The sequence below is a fragment of the Nicotiana attenuata genome, unplaced genomic scaffold, assembly GCF_001879085.1.
Source record: "Nicotiana attenuata strain UT unplaced genomic scaffold, NIATTr2, whole genome shotgun sequence".
NCBI lineage: Eukaryota > Viridiplantae > Streptophyta > Magnoliopsida > Solanales > Solanaceae > Nicotiana > Nicotiana attenuata.
Window position 1 is genome coordinate 123,282 of NW_017671316.1, and position 20,724 is coordinate 144,005.

The 20,724-nt window shown below is 40.6% G+C and overlaps 1 protein-coding gene across 1 annotated transcript; it reads right to left on the reverse strand.

Annotated features, from left to right (window-relative positions):
* Window positions 1-9,009: 9,009 nt before the first annotated feature.
* On the reverse strand, window positions 9,010-11,293 carry LOC109207516 (F-box/kelch-repeat protein At5g60570). The gene has a single exon (XM_019370459.1). The coding sequence runs from the start codon at window positions 10,534-10,536 to the stop codon at window positions 9,334-9,336; it is 1,203 nt and encodes a 400-aa protein (XP_019226004.1). The 5' UTR covers window positions 10,537-11,293; the 3' UTR covers window positions 9,010-9,333.
* Window positions 11,294-20,724: the final 9,431 nt, after the last annotated feature.

Sequence of the window (20,724 nt, forward strand, 5' to 3'; positions counted from 1 at the left end):
AGGATGGCATTGAAAATATGGTTTAATTTCCCAGATGCGCTTATCAATGCAAGAGCTAATTTTTCCAAATGTGGATACCTGGTTTCGGCATCCCCTAGGGTCCGACTCACATAATAAACCAGGAAAATTGCGTACCTTGCTCTTCTCGAACCAACACACCACTTACCGCTACCTCGGACACGGACAGATAAATACAAGTAGAGTGTTTCATCCTCCTTCGGAGTATGGAGCAAGGGTGGGCTCGAGAGATACCGTTTTAATTCTTCAAGGGCTTGCTGGCATTCCGGGGTCTATGGGAAGTCGTTCTTCTTTTTAAGCAGGGAGAAGAAATGATGACCCCGATCCGATGATCTCGAGATGAATCGACCCAGAGCAGCTATTCGTCCGGTCAGCCGTTGCACGGCTTTCACATTGTTTACCACAGTGATTTCCTCAATGGCTTTGATTTTTTCGGGATTTATCTCGATGCCTCTGTTCGACACCATGAAGCCCAAGAACTTGCCCGAGCCGAATCCAAAAGCGCACTTCTCAGGGTTGAGCTTCATGTTATACTTTCTAAGGATGTCGAATGTTACCTGCAAATGGGTCAAATGGTCCTCTGTGCGCAGGGACTTAACTAGCATATCATCAATATAAACTTCCATGGATTTGCCTATTTGATGTTCGAACATCTTATTAACTAAGCGTTGATATGTGGCTCCTGCATTTTTTATTCCGAAGGGCATTACATTATAACAATATGTTCCATATTTGGTGATGAATGAAGTTTTCTCCCGGTCCTCTAGGTTCATTTGAATTTGGTTGTACCCGGAGTAGGCATCGAGAAAGGTAAGGATCTCGTGGCCGGATGTAGCATCGATCAAACGATCGATGTTGGGCAATGGAAAAGAATCTTTAGGGCACGCCTTGTTCAAATCTTTGTAATCTACACACAATCTAAGTTTATTCCCCTTTTTAGGGACTACCACTACGTTAGCTAGCCATTCAGGATATTTTACTTCCCTTATGGATCCTATTTTCAGGAGTTTGGTTACCTCTTCCTTGATGAATGCATGTTTTACCTCGGACTGAGGTCTCCTCTTTTTCTTCACTGGTTTGAATCTGGGATCGACACTTAGTCGATGGGTAGTTATCTCCGGTGGGATCCCTGTCATATCTAAATGGGACCAAGCGAAGAAATCAATATTATGGATGAGAAATTGAATGAGTTTTTTCCTGAGTTCGGGGGTTAACCCCGTCCCCAGGTATACCTTTTGTTTCGGAAGATGCTCGATTAATATGACCTGTTCGAGCTCTTCGATCGTCGATTTCGTCGCATCTGATTCTTCAGGGGCAACGAAGGTTCGGGGAGTGAGGAAATCTTCTTCCTTATCCCCAGCCACCTGTTCATCGGACATTTGTCCCTCGGGCTCAACTGAGGGCACGGGCTGTAATTGCTATTTGGCCGCCAGTTCGTCCTTTGACTTCTCCGATGTGGATGGAGTCGACACCGGTGCTGAGTCGTGCACTGCAAACATTTCCTTGGCTGCATACTGCTCTCCATATACTGTTTTCACGCCATCCTTCGTTGGGAACTTCATTATTTGGTGGAGGGTCGATTGTACCGCCCTCATGCTACGGATTCACGGCCTTCCGAGCAAAGCATTATATCTCATGTCATCTTCAATGACATGAAATTTGGTGTCTTGTATGGTTCCGGCCACGTTGACTGGGAGGATGATTTCTCCCTTCGTTGTCTCGTTTGCCATGTTAAAGCCATTCAAGACCCGAGCTGCTCCACGACTCTGGACCTGATTATATTCGCCGAACTACCTGGATCCACAAGAACACGTTTAACTTGAACTTTATTTAAAAGGATAGAAATTACCAGAGCATCGTTGTGAGGTTGATATAGAGCCTCGATATCTTCTTCGCTGAATGTGAGGGTATCCTCGGGCAAGTAATCTCGAGTCCGCTTTTCCCTGGTGATGGATACTTTGGTGCGTTTGAATACGGGTCCTTGCGGGACGTCGACTCCGCCGATGATCATGTGAATGACATGTTGGGGCTCTTCTGGTTCACTCTTCCTGCCCGCATCCCTCTCCCTGAAGTGATTCTTAGCCCGATCACTTAGGAATTCTCGAAGGTGGCCCTCATTGAATAACCTAGCCACTTCTTCCCTTAGCTGTCTGCAGTCCTCCATTCTGTGACCATGTGTTCCATGATACTTGCACATTAAGTTCGGGTTCCTTTGGGAGGGATCGATCTGTATTGGCCTGGGCCACTTAGTATCTTTGATTCTCCCAATAGCCGAGACGATCCCTGATGCATCTGCGCTGAAATTGTATTTTGATAATCTGGGGGCTTTGGCAGGGTAGACGTGCTTATCGAACCCGGTCTTGCTCATGAGCCCCCGAGAACCTGGACCTTGGTCACTTCTTCGATCGCTCCGAGAAGGGTTGTGGCTCGGGCCGTTGTTTCTTCGATCGTATGGTTGATACCGTTCTTTGTTGAATCTTGGTCCCCGGTCTGTGTCCCTTGGGGGTTTGACTGCGAATCTGTTCGGGTAAACTGAGCCCGAAGGGGCTCCTAACTGGTCGTCCTTGACCCTAATTTTCGACTGATGTCGATTGTGCACATCCGACCATGTCACAGCTGGATACTCGATCAAGTTCTGCTTTAGCTGTCGAAATGCTATCGAGATTCTTTCATTCAAACCTTGCATAAAGGCTTGCACTGCCCAGTCGTCGGAGTTCGGGGGTAGTTCCATCCTTTCCATCTGAAACCGGGACACGAACTCCCTTAACATTTCGTCGTCCCTTTGTTTTATCTTGAATACGTCCGATTTTCTTGTGGCCACCTTTATGGCCCCGGTGTGTGCCTTGACAAAGGCATCCGCCAGCATAGCAAATGAATCAATAGAGTTAGGAGCTAAGTTGTGATACCAGATCATAGCTCCTTTTGACAGTGTTTCTCCAAACTTTTTTAACAGTACTGACTCGATTTCGTCATCATTCAAGTCATTTCCTTTAATTCCACGAGTGTAGGAAGTAATGTGTTCATTAGGGTCAGTTGTTCCATTGTACTTTGGTATATCGGGAATGCGGAACTTCTTGGGAATGGGCATCGGAGCCGCACTCGAGGGGAAAGGTTTTTGTATAAATTTTTTGGAGGTGCTCCTGGTATCTGGTCCACCTGGGAGTTGTAAGTTTCCACCTTCTTCTTGTTGTCTTCTATCTTCTTTTCTCCTGACTCGATTCTCTTAGTTAGTTCCTCGAGCAGTTTCATGATAATGGGGTCAGTCCCCGAGCCACTTTCATCGGGCCTTTCGAGCACTGGTCCATGCTGCGTGTTTACTGGCTCGGCGGTGTTAGGAGTTCTATTCTGGCTCTGAAGTTGAGCGATGGCAACTTGCTGAGCTTGCAACATCTCGAATATCACCTGGAGGCTGCTCATCCTTCTTCCAGTCCTTGTGCTTCCTGGCCTCCGGCTCGGGTTTCCCTGTGTGCGTTCCTTGCGGGGTCTGTGCCTGCGTCCGTGTTTAGTGCGTTGTGGGAGCTAATGTCAACTGGCTCCACGTTTGGCACTCCTTTAGGGTTTACGGGTGGTACACCGAGCCCTATGCCGCTGTTTTCTCCAAGTCCTTCACTGTTGTGAGCGGGTGCGTTTTGAGTGCTAGACATGATTAAGCCTGAAATCAAAGAATCTTTGACAAGAAAAAGTGTGAAGAATAACGTGTGTTATCAGAAAACTAGCACTAAAATAATCACTATTATCTTTAGCCCCACGGTGGGCGCCAAACTGTTTACCTCGAAAAATGTAAGTAACAATTAAAGATGATTTGTGGTTTTAAAGATACGTGATATATTCTAATACTAGTGATTATATGAGTAATATTGAGCTTAAGTAAGAAGAAATAAAGAACCAAATTGATGCTGTTGGAACTGTAGGGGGCCTCGAACTCGGTTATCCAGGGACCTCGAGGTCAGCTAAGAGTAATAAAGTATGAACAATAAAGTAAAGACAACAAAGCTGAAAAGTAATTGCTGAGCACGTTAAACAAGAGAAGAATAAGAATGTTCTATTGCAGTGAATGATCTGATCCCTTTACAATATGATTGAGTTCCTTTATATAGGAGAGGAAAATCCCAAAATAGTACATTACACACCCCATATCTCACATCGTGGGAATACACTCGTGCAGATGCACATGGGAGTGGGCGGGTTCACGTGAATCCATCCTCCTCTCCCTAAATTATATATAACACTAGTATCAAATACTTAAATTAATATGGGTGAACCCAAGCTCAAATGAACACTTTAGTGCATTGGTAAGGAGGTGTACCTTATTTGATCCTCGGGAAAAGAAAATCATTTATGGCATGTTACAAAACAAACTTTTAGCAACAAATGCAAAACATATTAACTGGTTGGCTTATACAGTAAATGAATTGATGAATCAACTACTTCTCAATCCTAAATTATTTAGAGATCTAAATGGGAGTGGTAAGGCAACGGGTTTTGGTCCCACCATTCGAAGGACGCGGTCACTCAATCAATGAATCAATTATATGAATTCTCCATGTCCATTTCGCTCAAGCTGTTTCATTTTCCTTGAGATGAACTAATCGCCAATTGAAAATCAAAAGAAAATATACACAAAAATGACCAAGGTATTTCTTTGGTGACCGTCATTGGCCTGACAATTGACAAGCAAACCTTACATTGCACCTAAAGAAAGAGCAAGATTTTGTTTGGAAATTGACAATAGATTGAAGGAGCAAGCGCACAGATAACCATTCTCAGGGATGCTATTTGAAAATTAGCCGGTACTTATTTTGTCCTGAAATTTAAATTAAAAATCTGAACTTCAGGTCATCTCAGTACATTTCTGTCCTTAAAGTTGGAACTGAAAAACTGAATTTCAGAACGCATAGGCTAATTCCTAAATAGCAACCCTTTAGAGTGGCTATCTTGTGTCATTTCGACATAGATTGAATAATGTGGATAGAGTAGCTTTGAGGACATTGGAGCACTACACTATGAATCTATGATACACATCTCTCGCTCAGCCTTAGGCCTAAGAAAAATAACCCAATAGGAACTTTAAGTGTTTGGCCCAAAAGTTATTATCATATATGGCCCAAAAGTTATATGTTGGGCTGGGAGCTTCACCCTTTGCTTTTGGGCTAATTCTTCAATATAAAATTTGATCGCTTGACCGAAACTAATTGTATTTTCTAGCCAAAAAGTATATAAAGTATGTATTTTTTTTGTATATAATACACATACGTACAAAAAATATATATTTTATCGGTTATCATTTTTTAGAAGCAGCCATTAATATACATTTCTCTCTGCTTTTCGCTTGCACTATGGTCCGATAGTAGACATATTTTGGATTTCAGAGAATGACTACTTGTTTGGCCCAAAGTATTTGGATTCAGAAAACAAGTGTTACAAATTTTCTCAAGTAGGAAATTATCATTACTGGAATGAAAAATAAAATACGTAATGAAATTGCTTATCTCTTGAATAAAAATTGCTGTGTTTTATACTACATGCGAAGTAAAAGATTACAAATTCCTTTAATCCATTAGAAACTAATAATTTCCTTTTTGTTAAAAAAATTCAGTACAAATTTCCACTCTAATTTACTAAACTAATGAACCTTTTAACATACGTTTTATGATTTTCCCGTTAAAGTTTATACAATTTTCCGATTTACACCATTTTCTTTACAACACCATAAAACACTTATTCGTTAAGGGGGAAAATAGAAAATAATGCAATACAGATACTTGTTTATCTCTCTATTCTCACCCTGTGTAGTATCTTCAATACAAATACTTGTTTAAAGGACGTGATACAAATAAAAAAGGTTGTAATTACATTTGAAGTGCAAAATAACTAAACTTTTATAATTAACAACCAATGGAAAGATAAGACATAATTTTAAGGGATTGTTACACAAATAGCCGACCAAATTCACTATTTACTTTTTTCTAGCCTGTATACATAGATTATACATAGTTATGCATATATTATACATGAATTATACATGTATTATACATCCACCAGCCATTTTCAGTTTAAGAGATTAAATGGACAGTTATTTGGGTTAATTCTTCTAATTTTAATCCATAGACATGATTCATTTATAAAAGGCTCAAGGATAAGTAGTGTAATGAATTTTAACTCTTGAATCTGGGAATTGTTTAATTAAAATGATTTTTGAAATATAACAACAACGACGACGACGACGACAACAACAACATATCCATTTGGAATCCCACAAGTGGGATCTGATAAGGGTAATGTGTACTCATACCTTGCCCCTACCTTAGAGAAGTAGAGAAGTTGTTTACGGTAGAGGATTTTTGAAATATATTTATCAAAAATAATATTGCAACACCGTGATCCATCAGTCGAACAAGAACTAAAAAGGGCAGCCCGGTGCACGAAACATCCCACATTCACGTAAAGTTGGGGGAAGGGTTACATCCCAGGGGTGTGATATTGCCAGCCTACCTTGATGCAAGTATTAATGGCTGATTGTGGAATCGAATTCGTGACCTATAGGTTACACGAAGACAACTTTATTATTGCTCCAAAATTCCACTTTCTCGTACAAGAATTAGTACTCTAATTGAATCATTTTAGAATTAGCACTTATTCCATAACGTGGAAAGCAGAAAAAAGCAATAGTGCTGACATTAAACTAATAAATTAGAAACAGTGTCCAAGATTGTACTACTTATATGTACAAATTAAAGAAATAAAAATGTAAAAAACAAAGCAAAAGATCCAGCAGAAAAGCCAACTTGCACCCACCACACAACCCCAAAAAGCAGGGGGATTTGCTTTCCTTTTTTCCCCAAAATAGGCAAAATATGACATGTCAAAATGGGCAAAATGGCCAAAGTTTTGCCAAATAAGGCATTTTCTTTTTCTGGTAAATGTTAGGAGCTGTAAATACTTAAAAAAATCAGTACCCACATGAGTCCCACAGTTTTCTGCAAATACCATACCTTTCACATAACTAAAGTCAGATGCTTGTGCACAGACCACTCTTCATTTTAAATATTTCCCTTTTACTAACTGTATACATGTGCAGTAAACCAAAGCCTGCCACTAATATTCCAGGTTTTTCTTCCATCTCTTTTCTTGGAATTTTGAAGATTTTAATATATATAAAAATGTAAGTTTGTCGAACAGAGTTACCCGATATCTATGCTGATAGGAGAGCCGATACTTAGTGGAACAATAGAGGCGGTGGCGGAGCTCGGGGGTAGAAGGGTGTTATCCGAACCCCTTCATCGGGAAATTACATTGTGTATATATGGTTAAGGAGAATTTATGTGTGTGTGTTGTGTGTGTGTGTATATATATATATATATATATATATATATATATATATATGTATGTATGTATGTATATGAGATATTGAATTCCCTTGGCTTCTCAGTATGTTTAATTTTTTATTTTTTGAACCCCTTTAGTGAAACTCCATGCTCCGCCATTGAGTAGACGTACACATAAGCTTACTCGAACACCGCTGTTATATGCTATAACTATTTATAAATCATTCCTGTAGATGACTGGCTTGGTAAAAAAAAAAAAAACTTCAATCACATTCCTCTTTAACATTTTGATTGCTTAAGTAAACAATTTTCCAAAAGATATTTGCTGAACTAATTGACATTAGAATATGACTTTCTTTTTATATGCTATTATTTCTATAAGGTATGTCTAATCTATCCATCCACATCATTTCTATTTCACATGGAATGGTTTTGGTCTATAATGAATATTGTGTGTCCCACTTCATAAACACTCTTGTCCTATAATTAAAAAAGAAGCAAGACTCTTATGCCAAATTTGGTACACCACCTCATTCATGATTTTGATTAGAAAGCAAACACTTCAATTTATTTAGGTGGCATATAGAGCAAAATAGTTCTATATTTGGTCTTTGCTAATAATTGAAGTTTGGACTATCTTGGGCCTCGATTAATTTCATGAGATACCTTCCACCTCCCACTAGCGGATTAATTTCACGAGATACCTTCCACCTCTCAGCAGCAATAAGTACTCTATTGGACAGATGGAAAGAAATCAAACAATATTTTTTGCCCCAAGTACAAATTTGTACCAGAGACCTTATGGTTCTCACTCACTTCATTGACCACTATATTATTTGGTCATCTTTTGTATGTTTAATTTCTGCAAATAATGTGTATATTTTGTATTTGAAAAACAGAAGTGCCTATTGCCTTGTACTTTTTTCTGTTAAAACAATCAGAGAAATATCAATCTGTGTCGGAAAAGTGAGAAAAAGAGCGAGTTGAGGACAAGAATTGGTACCTTTATTTGCTAATTTTCCTCCTTGGTTCTCAAGGAAATAGCATTCAAAAATTATTTAGTGGAGGACAAGTGCATTATTCAGACGACTGAATTTAACAAATATCAGCTGTACTGTGAAGACAAGTGCATAATTCAGACAACTGAATTTAACAAATATCAGCTGTACTGTGAAGATAAGTGCATAATTCAGACGACTGAATTTAACAAATATCAACAGTGTACATCTATGCAGTGTTGGAACTTGACATGTAGAATCTTTCATGGAAGCATTCATCAGTAAAACACACATAACAAGTTTCCTTCTACTCAAAGCAGAGAGAGATCACAGAAAAAAACTTACCGAACATACGAATAACGCATGTCATGTATTTATTGATTTAGAATAAACACCAGGTGACAAGAAAAGATCAACAAAGAGAACTATAATCAACAACATGGATTATGGCTTGTTGGATTGAAGATAACATAGTTAAATGAGACAAACCATCACTTATAATCAAAATGTAGGTCACAGAATTAATTCTTTCTATTTCAGAGTTTGCTAAGCCTATCTGTCCAGAGAGGAAATACTCAGTTAATGCAGAAAACTACAGATAGCATGGGTGGAAGCAGAAAAAACAACGCGTATAGATAATTTAATGAAGCCTCAGCAAAGGAAATCCGAAATTCAAACCCATAAGAGGAACAATATCCATTATTTAGTATCCTTTAGATCAGTGAATCAGCCATATAACTCATTGAACAAGGTGAAAACTGACAACACTTGGAAGCAAGCAGTCTGCAGAATAAGTGAGTGAGATAACCATCCAGTTAGAGGATGTTTAGCTAGAACAATTGCTTATCTCAAACACTGGAAATATGTTAAATTGGATAATGAAAATAAAAAGAAAAAAACAAATTCTAATAAATCAAACAATGTGTTGGAATTAAGCTAAAAACAATGGTTGAAAAGAGTGACTTCTTTCTCCATTTGGTTGACTGAACTTCTCAACAACCCATCACAGCACAATTGTATACAAAGACCCCAGAGTGCTCTTTCAGACCGATGACCTTCCAATCCAAGGTGCTGTCCTTAAACCCTGATTTTGGTGCCCAAGAACTCAATACGATAGATTCGCCTTCTGGGCCCCTGTGGCCGCCCACCACCAGAAGTTCTTCACCACGTGCTTTGAAAGCAAGACCCCAACCATTTGAAGAATCAGCCCTCACAGGAAGTCTTCCCAACACTTCCCATGAGTTTTTCTTCTTGTCATACTTCTTTACCATGTTGGTTAGATATTCAACTGCATATAGTTGGTTATTAACAACTGCAACAAGAGGAGGCGCCTGAGCAGCTCTATTGACATTTGGATACATGCCCTCAATTTTCCTCCACTTCCTCGTTTGTATATCAAATTCTTCCCCACAAGTTAAAGAATCAGTAGAGCTAGTCATTCCACCGATCACATAGAATTTTCCATCCATGAAAAAGCCAGAGCACAATCTACGGGGAGAGTGCATGTTTGGCAGTATTTCCCATCTACCGGTCAAGGAATCATAAAGCTCGGCAGATTTTAGCACATTTCCATTCTTGTCACTACCCCCTGCAAGAATAGCAATCGAACCAAGACTACCTGATCCAAATAGACAACGACGATGATTCATTCCTTCACATTTCGCCCAGTTGTTTTGAACCAAACTATATTTCCATATAGCAAAATCAAACAACTCACGGCCAAAAACCAGCAGTTCACTTCCAACTGCTAATGACTCCTTATCTGCATAATTAAAACAATCATCACATGGAATTTTTGGCAATCGCAACCATTTCTCTCTGAAAGGATCAAAAGCCTCCCAACCCCGAGGATCACAAACCATATACACCCAATGTTCAACAACACCTAACCGCCTTCGCAAGTCATATAAATAACCACTCTTGATTAGTGAATTAAACCTACCATTCAGGCACGACAACGATGCGTAATCCGATCTAGAAGCCCAAGCAAGACATGTTAAAGCAACATCATCATGTAGGCCCGGAAGAAGTGAATCACTTGATCCAAACTTGCAATGACCATTATCAACTTCTCCTTCTAACCTCATTCTCCTTTCCTCCTCATCTTCCTTCCCAAACAAATAATCATGAGAAGACTTATTAACCTTATTGCTACAATAGAACACTTTCTTTGACTTGTGAGTTTCAGAAGCCATGTTATCAATACACCAGCCAGAGTTCCCCTAGCAATCAAACTTCACAAAACTCACAAAAGTATATGTGAAAAAGTCAAAAATCCCAAACTCTTCTCCATCAGAACATCATTTTCTCACTCTAGCCCCAAAAAACAAGAACCCATCTTGGAAAAGACCTCCACCTTGTTTATTAACTATCCATTCAACCAAAGCAGCAGTTACAATATCGCCCCTCAAAAAAGTCTTATTTTTATCTCAAAACTAGCACCTCTAATCAAAGTTATTGAAATTCCACCTATTCAATAATCAATAAAAACCCAAACTTCCAGTAAAGATTCAAACTTTACTCATTTTTTGAGCTGTTTTTCCCATTAAAGCTTTAAACTTTCCAAATACTTTCATAAATATTTCCCCACAAACCAAAGAACATTAACTGCAAAGCATATCTGTGAAGCAGGAAAAACAAAATACACCAAAACAAATGGAATTAAGATAGTGATTCGGATCCAAACCGGGTCACGAAACCTTAGGGGATCTCACCGGGAAATCTGCCACTTATTTCTGCCGGCGGAGAATCAGCGTCGCCGGAGAGCAAAACCGGTGTGGTGATGCTTCCATTGCCCGAGGAAATAAACTCTCGACCCGATTTCAGGTATTATACCGCCGGAATATCCGCCGGAAATGTAATTACGGCGACATTCTCACCGGAATCGTTATGAGAGAGAATTTAGAGAGAGAGTGTGTGTGTGGGGGGGTCGGTTTTTTCTTAAGAACAGGAAACTGATAAAAGTATTGGAGGAAAACTTTATTTATTTATAATGACGGTCCCTTATCATTAAAGATATTTTGTTTTCGCCCTGTTTTAAGAGATTTTGTGCAAATTCACCCTTTTTGTTTTTTATATTCTTGTTCTAAATTTTTAATTGTTTTTTGGTACTATTATCATACTGTTCTCCATGATGATAATGTTTCGAGTCAGTTTGGAACAGTATGCTTATTAAATATTGTTTCCGTGTTTGTTTGTTTTTTCTTTAGAAAATCTTTATCCTCTTTCTTTTTTCTAAACCCAAAACTACAATATTTCATTAATTTTTCATATTCTTTCGAATTTTCGACCCATTTGAAGTTTGTATAAATTACTGGCTTAAGCATCAAAGAGAGTAAAAAATGTTTTAGTCACCTGATCAATTTAGATTTCTTAGTTAGAAGAAAAAAAAATTACAGTAGATTTCTTAGTTAAAAGAAAAAAAAATGACAGTAGATATCTTAGTTCAAATGGTTCCTTAAGTTTGAGAATAAGTCTATTTTTGTCCCTATTATATTATCTCATGCGTATAAAATCCTCTAAATTTGTGAAAACTGAATACTTTTTGTCCAAAGGACGAATATCTAGACGAGCCATTAAAACTAACGGAAATAATGTATTTTTCACGTGACTAGATAAAAAAAAACGACGAAAATAGAGATCTTCTTTCCCAATTTATTTTCTCCCGGTTTGCACTAATCACAACAAAAACAGGAAAGTTTAGACAATAAAATTAGTAACAAAATTGAAAAATTGGTATGTCAATCACGCAAATAAACTGTTATCTGGAGCAAAATGAAATTGGACAAGAAAATACCACTCCTGATCGTTATTTAACTTGATATATGCATCTTAAGCATATACAAATGTTTACCCTAAAACGGATAACAATTGAATTTATACAGTAATTTTAGGGACACGTGATTTACTTAGCACAAATTAAGAGAAACCATAAATTGATGCTGAATTTAACTGCAAATACAAATAAAGCAAACCAAATGAAATGTATAGCTTTGATCCTTGAACTAGGTTGCCCTCGAATCAAGTGAATATTTCGCCGGAAAGTATGATCAAAGTAACAGAAATTAGGGGCGGGCATCGGTCGGTTCGGTTCGGTTATGAATATTATCGATTTAGCATATCGGTTATCGGTTTATAAATTTGATAAACCGAACCGATAATATATCGGTTATCGGTTAATTGGTTAATCGGTTATCGATCATTATCGGTTCGGTAATCGGTTTACCCAATAAGATAACTCAATCTAGAGTTAAGCAAAACAGAGAAGACAATTCACTGGAGTTAAGCAAAAAAGAGAAGAATTCACATATAGTATACTACCCATTTCTGCGTTCTGTCCAGTGGCCACGACTAGAATAGTATTAATTTTTCGACAACAGTTGTCCAAATACATTAATCATAATACAAAGTAGTAGCAATTTCATCTTAAAATTAACAAGTCCAAACATATAGTACTAACAGTTCAAATTCAAGTTAACAAGACAACAACTACTCAATCCTTATAGGCTTCACCAAAATAAATCGGTGGATAAATACTTATCAAATTGCAGCAATTCCCACAAAATGTTCCAAGGCATTAGCTGCCTCCTCCGATATGATAACGACAATAGTTGATTTAGAACTTTTATTTCTCACAATACCTGCACTTCCACAAGTGTTGCAGCCCTCAAATAGTCCAAGATAAACTGGATGTTGTTTGTCAAATGCCTAACCTGAAAAAAGAAACCATAGAGCAATCCCTATATGAAGATGAATTTTGTTATAGAAATTAAAAAGCCTAATGTATAAGACTAAAGACTTACACTAGGAGTAGAGGTGGCAATTTGAGCCCAAATCCATCCGACTCGCCCAGAGATTAATGGGTTGGGCTACAAACATTTTAGCTCATGGGTCAATTTGGGCTCAACCCAAGTTAACCTATTATTTTTTATAACACATTCTGACCCATTAAGCAGCCCAAATACAACCCATGAAACTCACTCAAAACAAAGGGATCTCATCCCAACTTATCTAGGCATTTACTTAGGTGCCCCAATTTTACTTTTTTTTTTCTTTTCAATTTTCTGTTCTTTTATTTTTCTGCATCACCCACTCTCCCTACCCCGCAAACCCCCTCAAAAAATAATTTACTTTTTTTTCGTTGGTATTTCCAATTTTTTATTTTTCTGCACACCCCCCTCCTGCAAAACCCCCTAAAAAATTTACCTTTTTTTTGTATTTTTAATTTTTTGTTTTATTTTTCTGCACCACCCTACCCCCCTCCACGCAAACCCCCTCAATTTTTTTTTTGTATTTTCAATTTTCTATTTTCTGTTTTTTTGTTTTTCTGCACCACCCACCCACCCCAACCCCCCTCCCAACCTCCACCCGCAAAATATTATTCAACTTACACATTTTGAGGTAAAAGGCTTTTTTATGCAAGATGAGCATGGTTCTAAAACAAGGGTCAAGTTGGGCGGGTTGGGTTATGACCCATTGTTTAGCCCATCTTGACCTAGCTCATCTTAGCCCAAGTACACTTTGGGTTGGGTTGGTCAATGACCCATTTATTGACCTAACCCATCTTAGACCGCCCATATTCAGCCCAACCCGCCTATTTGCTACCCCCTCTAGGAGTAACTAGTAAGGTCTATGAAGAATGAAGATGAAGCAACCAAAGAGTGCGGCTGAGAAAGAATAGGAGAGAATGAACTGAAGCCCTAGCATATGTATATACTTAAGGGTAAAGTCGTAATTTTATTTACTTATTGGTTTATCGGTTAACCCATTAACAAAATTGACAAATCGAGGCCCGAACCGATAACCCAATAGTAAAAAAATTCTAATCTATTACCGAACCGTTAATCCAATAACCCGATACTGATAACCCAATAAATAATTAATTGGTTCGGGTTATCGGTTTTTCCCGATATATGCCCAGCCCTAACAGAAATATTGAGTGCTTAAGAGAAAGAGAATATATTGCTTTATGCAACGCGAATATGACGTCCTTTACAAATGATCAGACCCCCTTTATATAGTAGGGCTCTTGGTACAAGTCTAAATACAGTAAGAAATCTCATGATTGACTAATTAATCGGCCTCTTCCTGATACGTGCCGAGATTTGCGCCGTGATCTTCGCCCGATTGAGGATATTTCATCTTTCCATTATTCGACCTCGTAGGCTTCCCTCGAACTCCAACTTATTCGGTCTCAATCTTGGTCGATCTCAATCTTGATTGGTCTCGATTTTGATTGGTCTCGATCTTAACCGGTCTCAGGGTCTCGAGCTTGACAACCTAACTCTGCACCATATAAATCGAAACCGATCCTTGACTTATCATGCTCCAGTCTCGATTAGCCGCACAAAAAAGGGCAAACTCGATTTTGACCGTATACAGATAGTCCCCTCGTTTTTTGGAGAGTAATGACAAGAAACGTTGAGCCCTCGATATTCACCTCGATAAATCATGACGTAGGCAACAGAGGTAGCTGAAACATCTCGTCGGTACAGTTTCCCAAGCATTTAATGCATGCCAGTCGACGGTCGGCCATTACCGGATTTTAATCGCCATCTTAAACCTATAAATGTATCTTTTTTCTTTTGCCCAAGCTTTTACTTTTAAATCTTCTTTGCCCTAATCTTCAAAACTCCTTTGCCTTCCTCAAAGCTTTGTGTTTTCAGATCTCTTCGCCTGTTCCATCACAAAATACCAAGCGTTCTTCTCAATCTTCGTTCTTCTTCATTCGTAAAAGTAAAATGGCTAAAACTTCAAAGATTGTTCCGCACAAGGAAATTGCTTCTTCATCAAGGCCCGCCGGCGACGGAGCCGTGGAGGAACCTCCCCTAGAGGACTTCGTTCCGACAAAGTGCCCCACTGTTGCCGATTTTAAGGTAGAGAATACACCCTCGGTACCGGGTCGATGCGAACCGATGTCGAGGTACATATGCACAATTACCGACGATCTCCTCGACCAAGTTAAAAAGGACTGCACTGGGTTGACAATCACGTGGTGGTACCCTCGCCTGAGGAACCAATCACTACCCATGTGAAAGAGTTTTTAAGTGTTTACACTTATCCTTTCACATTGGGTCCTTTAGACCACATCATCGTTAGCTTTTGCAAGAGGTACAATTTGACCCTTGGCCAGATCCATCCATCATTCTGGAGGATCGTGATCCTCCTCCCATTTTTTGTAAACAAATCGAGGGGCATCCTTTTACCCTCGACCACCTTATGCGTCTCTACAATCCCCCGGCTTTATCAAGGAAGATTGATCAAGCTTTACTGCCGAGCCACCAAACCCCCGTTCTCGAGCATATACGAGACCCGAGACCCGAGACCGAGGTTGGATGGGCCGATTTGTCCGAATAAAGACTTCGGACCTAATCCCTGCCGAAGACATGCCGTTTCTTGAAAAATGGAACATGAATCGTAAGTGTTGCTTTGCCTTGAATATCTAACTTCGCCATTTTACTTCTCATCTTCTTTCCTCATCTATGTTTTTTCTGTGTTGCAGCTGTGGCCCGTATGCCGGAAGTAATCCCCGAACTCAGGCAATCGGTTGAGGGCTTAGTGTCGCAGAAGTCTTACTCCGAGCGTGCTTGGAAGGAGTTATTAAAAGGTCAATGGGAGGCTCGTAACCATGGTAATTTTCTTTTCTTAGTACGGTTACCATTCGGGCTTAGCATTGAGCTTACTCGTCCTTTTCCTTTTGTAGGCCTCGGGAAGGATGTAGCAATGAGGCCCCCCTCAACTGAATAAGAGGTGCTTTCCCCTACACCTGCCTCGAAGCAGGCAAAAGAGAATAAAGGGGCTTCGAGCTCTCCGGACCCGGAAAAGAAAAGACCGGCGAGGAGGCCCCGTAAGCCTAAGGGGAACATCATCCCTCTAACTTTGGAGTTAGTTCAATGGCTAAGATGATTTCGAAGAAGAGGAAGAAGAAGAAGAAGAAGACTCCGGGCTGGTGGCCCGTGTGCGAGCTAGCACCGATATTCAAGGAACTACTGAGCCGGCGGGAGCTGAAACTGCTCCGCCTCAATTTGACGAAGTCCCCGATCCAGAAAAAGCTGAACTCATTTCACCTCGAGGTGAGAAGGCTACCGAGGAGGCGGTCGATGCTGGTGTGGGAACCATGCTCGAGGCTTCCCGAGATGAAGGCGGTGCCCCTAAAGATTTACTTAGGGTGGTAGATATCGGATATTCCCCCTCATTTCCTTCATTGACTGAGTCGATAATGCATGAAGCTTAGGCGGTGGAAACTTGCCACGGGGAAGGGGTCCATGGAGCAGAAGACCACTCCGTGGCTATTTTGTCGGAGTGGAAGATGTCAGCGGTCTGGGTGACTTGGATGCACTGAGGAAGAGCTCGAGTGAGGCTTCCTCGATCTTTAAACTAACCAATCAATTTTTGGCCTCCAGTGTCGATCCCGGGCGTAAGCGATCAATTATCATTTTGGTCCAGGAGGATGCTCGGGTTCTTTTTCCCCCTGTAAGGATGGCTAGTTATCTCCGATGCTTGGTCACCGAAGAAGACCAAGCCAAGATGGATGAGGTGGAAGCCGCTTATTTGTTTGACGAGGCCCAGCACGCTCTGAATCGGGTAAGTTCGAGGGCCATTCCATTATATTTTTAAAACTTTGAATTGTAGATAGTTCTAACATTTTCTTCCTTACTCGTAGGCTTCGGTGTTGCATCACGAGGCCTTCCTTCGAATCCGAGAGGAGCGTAGGGCTGAGGTTCGGGGCCACATTGAGAGATGCGATACCTACAAGCTTCTCAGTGAGAAGCTTCAGTCAGATTTGGTGACAACTCGAGATGAGCATGCTGAGATGGCCGAGCAGGTATTCCGAGTGCTTCATGATAGTGAAGATGAGTTAGAGATTACAACTAATGGTCCGATTCTGCAGGTTCGACAAAGACTCGAACAGATCAAGGACCTTCAAAGTCAAATAGATGAAGTACAAGCCAAGGCAGAAAAATTCAAGGGGTGTATGGACATCTTAACTTCAAAAAAGGAGGTCGTCCAAGCAGAGCTGGAGTCGGCGAGTCTCAACTTCGGGCCGCAAGGGAGAAGGCCTCGGTTCAGGCAAAGAAATCGAGGAGCTTCAGTCCAATTTAGCCAACTTGGCCAAAGAGCTCGAGGTGGCTAGATCTGAGGCGGCCGCGGTCAATGTTAGCTAATGCGACCCAATACAAGGTCGATGTTGAAGCCACCCTAGCGCAGGGTAAGAGCATGGTAGATCATGCAAGGTGGCAAGCTCGAAGGGAGGCCCTCGAGGGGGCCCGTGATCAAAGCTTCGATATATCTACTGAAATCCAGATTGCCAGGGCAGAGGAAACAAAGGCTCGAAAGTTGGCTTTTCCCGAGGAAGACTCCAAGAATTTGAGCGAATCTAGCGGTGGAGAAGACTCTGAGGGCAAAGATGCTTCTTCCGATAAGGACCATGCTGCTTAGGCTTTATAATTTTTGTAATTTTTCACTATATTGAGGTTGATCGGCCCTTGTAAAGAACTCTTAATCGAGCCATATAGCCCTTGTAAAAAGGCTTTCGAGATATATGTAAAAACTTTCTTTCCTTCCATGGCTTCTGAATTTGCTTTTTGTTAATTTATGTAAGGGTCAAAGCGCCTTAGCATAAAATTATGAAGTTGTATTCGAAGGTCCAAGGTTTGAGATAATAAGGACCGAGAACTAGTACCGCCCTCGACCGTTTCTGATCGATGGACCCCGAATATTTATTCGAACCGGAGTTGAGATAGCCCTTAAGCTTAATGATCGAGTGATGACCTGTTCGAACTCGAAATAAGACATCCCTAAGGCTTTACATGTAGATACAAAATGAGATGATTTGTTCGAACCCGAATCAAAGTAGCCTTTAGGATTTACGATTGAGTGGGGATGATCTCCCGAGCTTGAAATAAAAGTAGCCCTTAGGCCTTTGTACTTTTGTCTTTTTCGGGGCCATTTTGGCTGTTGTAAATTTTGTATTTGGCTGATTTGGCCTTTGTTAAAGGATCGTTTAAACATATGTATAAGGCTCTCTACCCTTTTCGGCTTTCGAATTTTTTCCTTTGTTTTATCATTCGTGTTCACAAAGGTCGTAATGCCTTAGCATGAAATAATGAGGTTATATTCGAGGGTTCGAACAAAGCCTTGCCTTTATTGCCTTTCTATGTTAAGGCATTATCGGGGTTCGATGTTACCGAAGTTTTTCCCCAAAAATATCTCAAGTTTAAGATTCTGCCGAGGTAGCCTTTAGAACCGGAGAATTTTTCTTATTCGAAGGCCTATATTTGTTACGGATTTCGGACGTCTCCGAACCGTGTTAAATTTTCCGTAGCCTTTTAGTTTGGGTGTAGCCCAGTGAGCTCGCTTTCCGGAGTTATCCAGGCTTTCCTAAGATAACAGTCCCCGAGTGAGTATGGCCATGGCCTTTAAATTTCGAGGGTTGCCTAGGAGGTCTTATGCCCTTAGGCAGTCCCCGAGTGTGGGAGTGATTATCCGAACTTTGGTAACAATCGGCATTTGGGCTCGTTTCCATAATAGATCGAAAGTATGGGGTTGTAAAGTGGAAATTTTTCCAAGACATTAAATAGTTGCTAGGAATTACTTCTCTTTATTCTTGTCGGAAATAGTCACACAGACGTACATGTTTTATGTCAGGGCTCGAGCAATCTATGTGGGCACGGTTCGTTTTGACTGTTTGGACCTTACAATAATCCTACCTATTGAGACCCTTTCATTTTGAAATAATTTCCTTGCCAGGATAATTCAATATCCGAGGGTAATCCTCCCCAGTATTCGAGGTTGATTGTAGAAAAATCTCGGATACTATAAACACTATCTTCAATACCGGTTCTTGATCGGCCTTCAATTCTAAGGTAGCACAATCTGTTGTTGCCTCGTTAAACACCTTGCTGAAAACCCCATTTGGGACAAAAACGGTTCAAGGGAATAAGAGTGCAACACGTGCTTTCATACCTAAAGGCTTCGTACCGCTCCTCGTCGATAACCTGCAAGTGTTGGTCAAAAAATAGAAAGAATTGAAATGGGGTCGTACCTCGGCAGTAATATCATTTGAGATGAGTTACGTTCCAATTATTCGGTAGTTGTTCTCCGTCCATTGTTCCGAGCTTATAAGATCCTTTCCCTCTGATCTCGAGAATCTGGTATGGCCCTTCCCAATTCGAACCCAATTTTCCTTCATTTGGATATCGAGTGTTTACGTGACCTTCCTTAGTACCAAGTTCGTTGTTTCTGGGTAGCCAATAGAACAAAGGCAGCTTCACGTCGTTCATCTAATAGCTCCAAGCTCGTATTCATGGCCTCGTTATTCAATTTCTTTGTCGCATATCGGAATCTGAAGCTTGGCTCCCCAACTTCGACCGGTATCAAAGCTTAGACGCCATAAACCAAAGAGAATGTGGTAGCCCCGGTACTGGACTTCGAAGTTGTGTGATACTCCCAAAGGACTTCGGGCAGGATTTCTCTCCATTTTCCTTTGGTGTCGGTCAACCTTTTCTTGAGGTTTTATATTATGGTTTTGTTGGTCGATTCGGCTTGCCCATTCCGCTAGGGTGATAAGGCGTTGATAAGATCCTTTTGATCTTAAGTCCTTCGAGGAATTTGGTCACCTTGTTGCTGATAAACTGTTTTCCGTTGTCACATGCAATTTCGGATAGTATTCCGAATCGACATACAATGTGGTCCCAAATGAAGTCGATAACTTCTTTCTCCCTGACCTTCTGGTAGGCCCGTGCTTCAAACCACTTAGAGAAATAGTCAGTCATAAACAAAACAAATCGAGTCTTACCTGGTGCCGATGGAAGAGGGCCGACGATGTCCATCCCACACTTCATGAACATCCATGGGGATAAAACCGAATGCAGCAGCTCTCCGGGTTGATGAATCATTGGAGCATGTCTTTGACATTTATCACATTTTTGCACAAACTCCTCCGCATCTTTTTCCATATCAATCCAGTAATAGCCGGCTCTGATTACCTTTCGAACTAGTGATTCGGCGCCTGAGTGGTTCCCACATGTGCCTTCTTGGACTTCCCTCAAAACATACTCGGTATCTCCCGATCCCAGACATATCGCTAGCGGACCGTCGAACATCCTTCTGAGTAAGGTTCCATCTTCGGACAAGCTAAATCGGGCTGCCTTCGTGCGCATGGCTCTTGATTCCTTTGGGTCTGAAGGAAGTTTTCCATTCTTCAAATACTCTACGTATTTGTTTCTCCTATGCCAGGTCAAGCTTGTGGAGTTTATCTCGGTGTGGCCTTCTTCGACCACTGACCTCATGAGTTGTACGACAGCCCCCGAATTGAGTTCGTTGTCTTCGATCGACGAGCCTAGATTTGCGAGGGCATCGGCTTTGCTATTTTGATCTCGAGG

What these genes read in the sequence shown, in the direction of transcription:
- LOC109207516 (XM_019370459.1), bottom strand. Translation starts at nt 10,536, where the DNA reads ATGGCTTCTGAAACTCACAAGTCAAAGAAAGTGTTCTATTGTAGCAAT.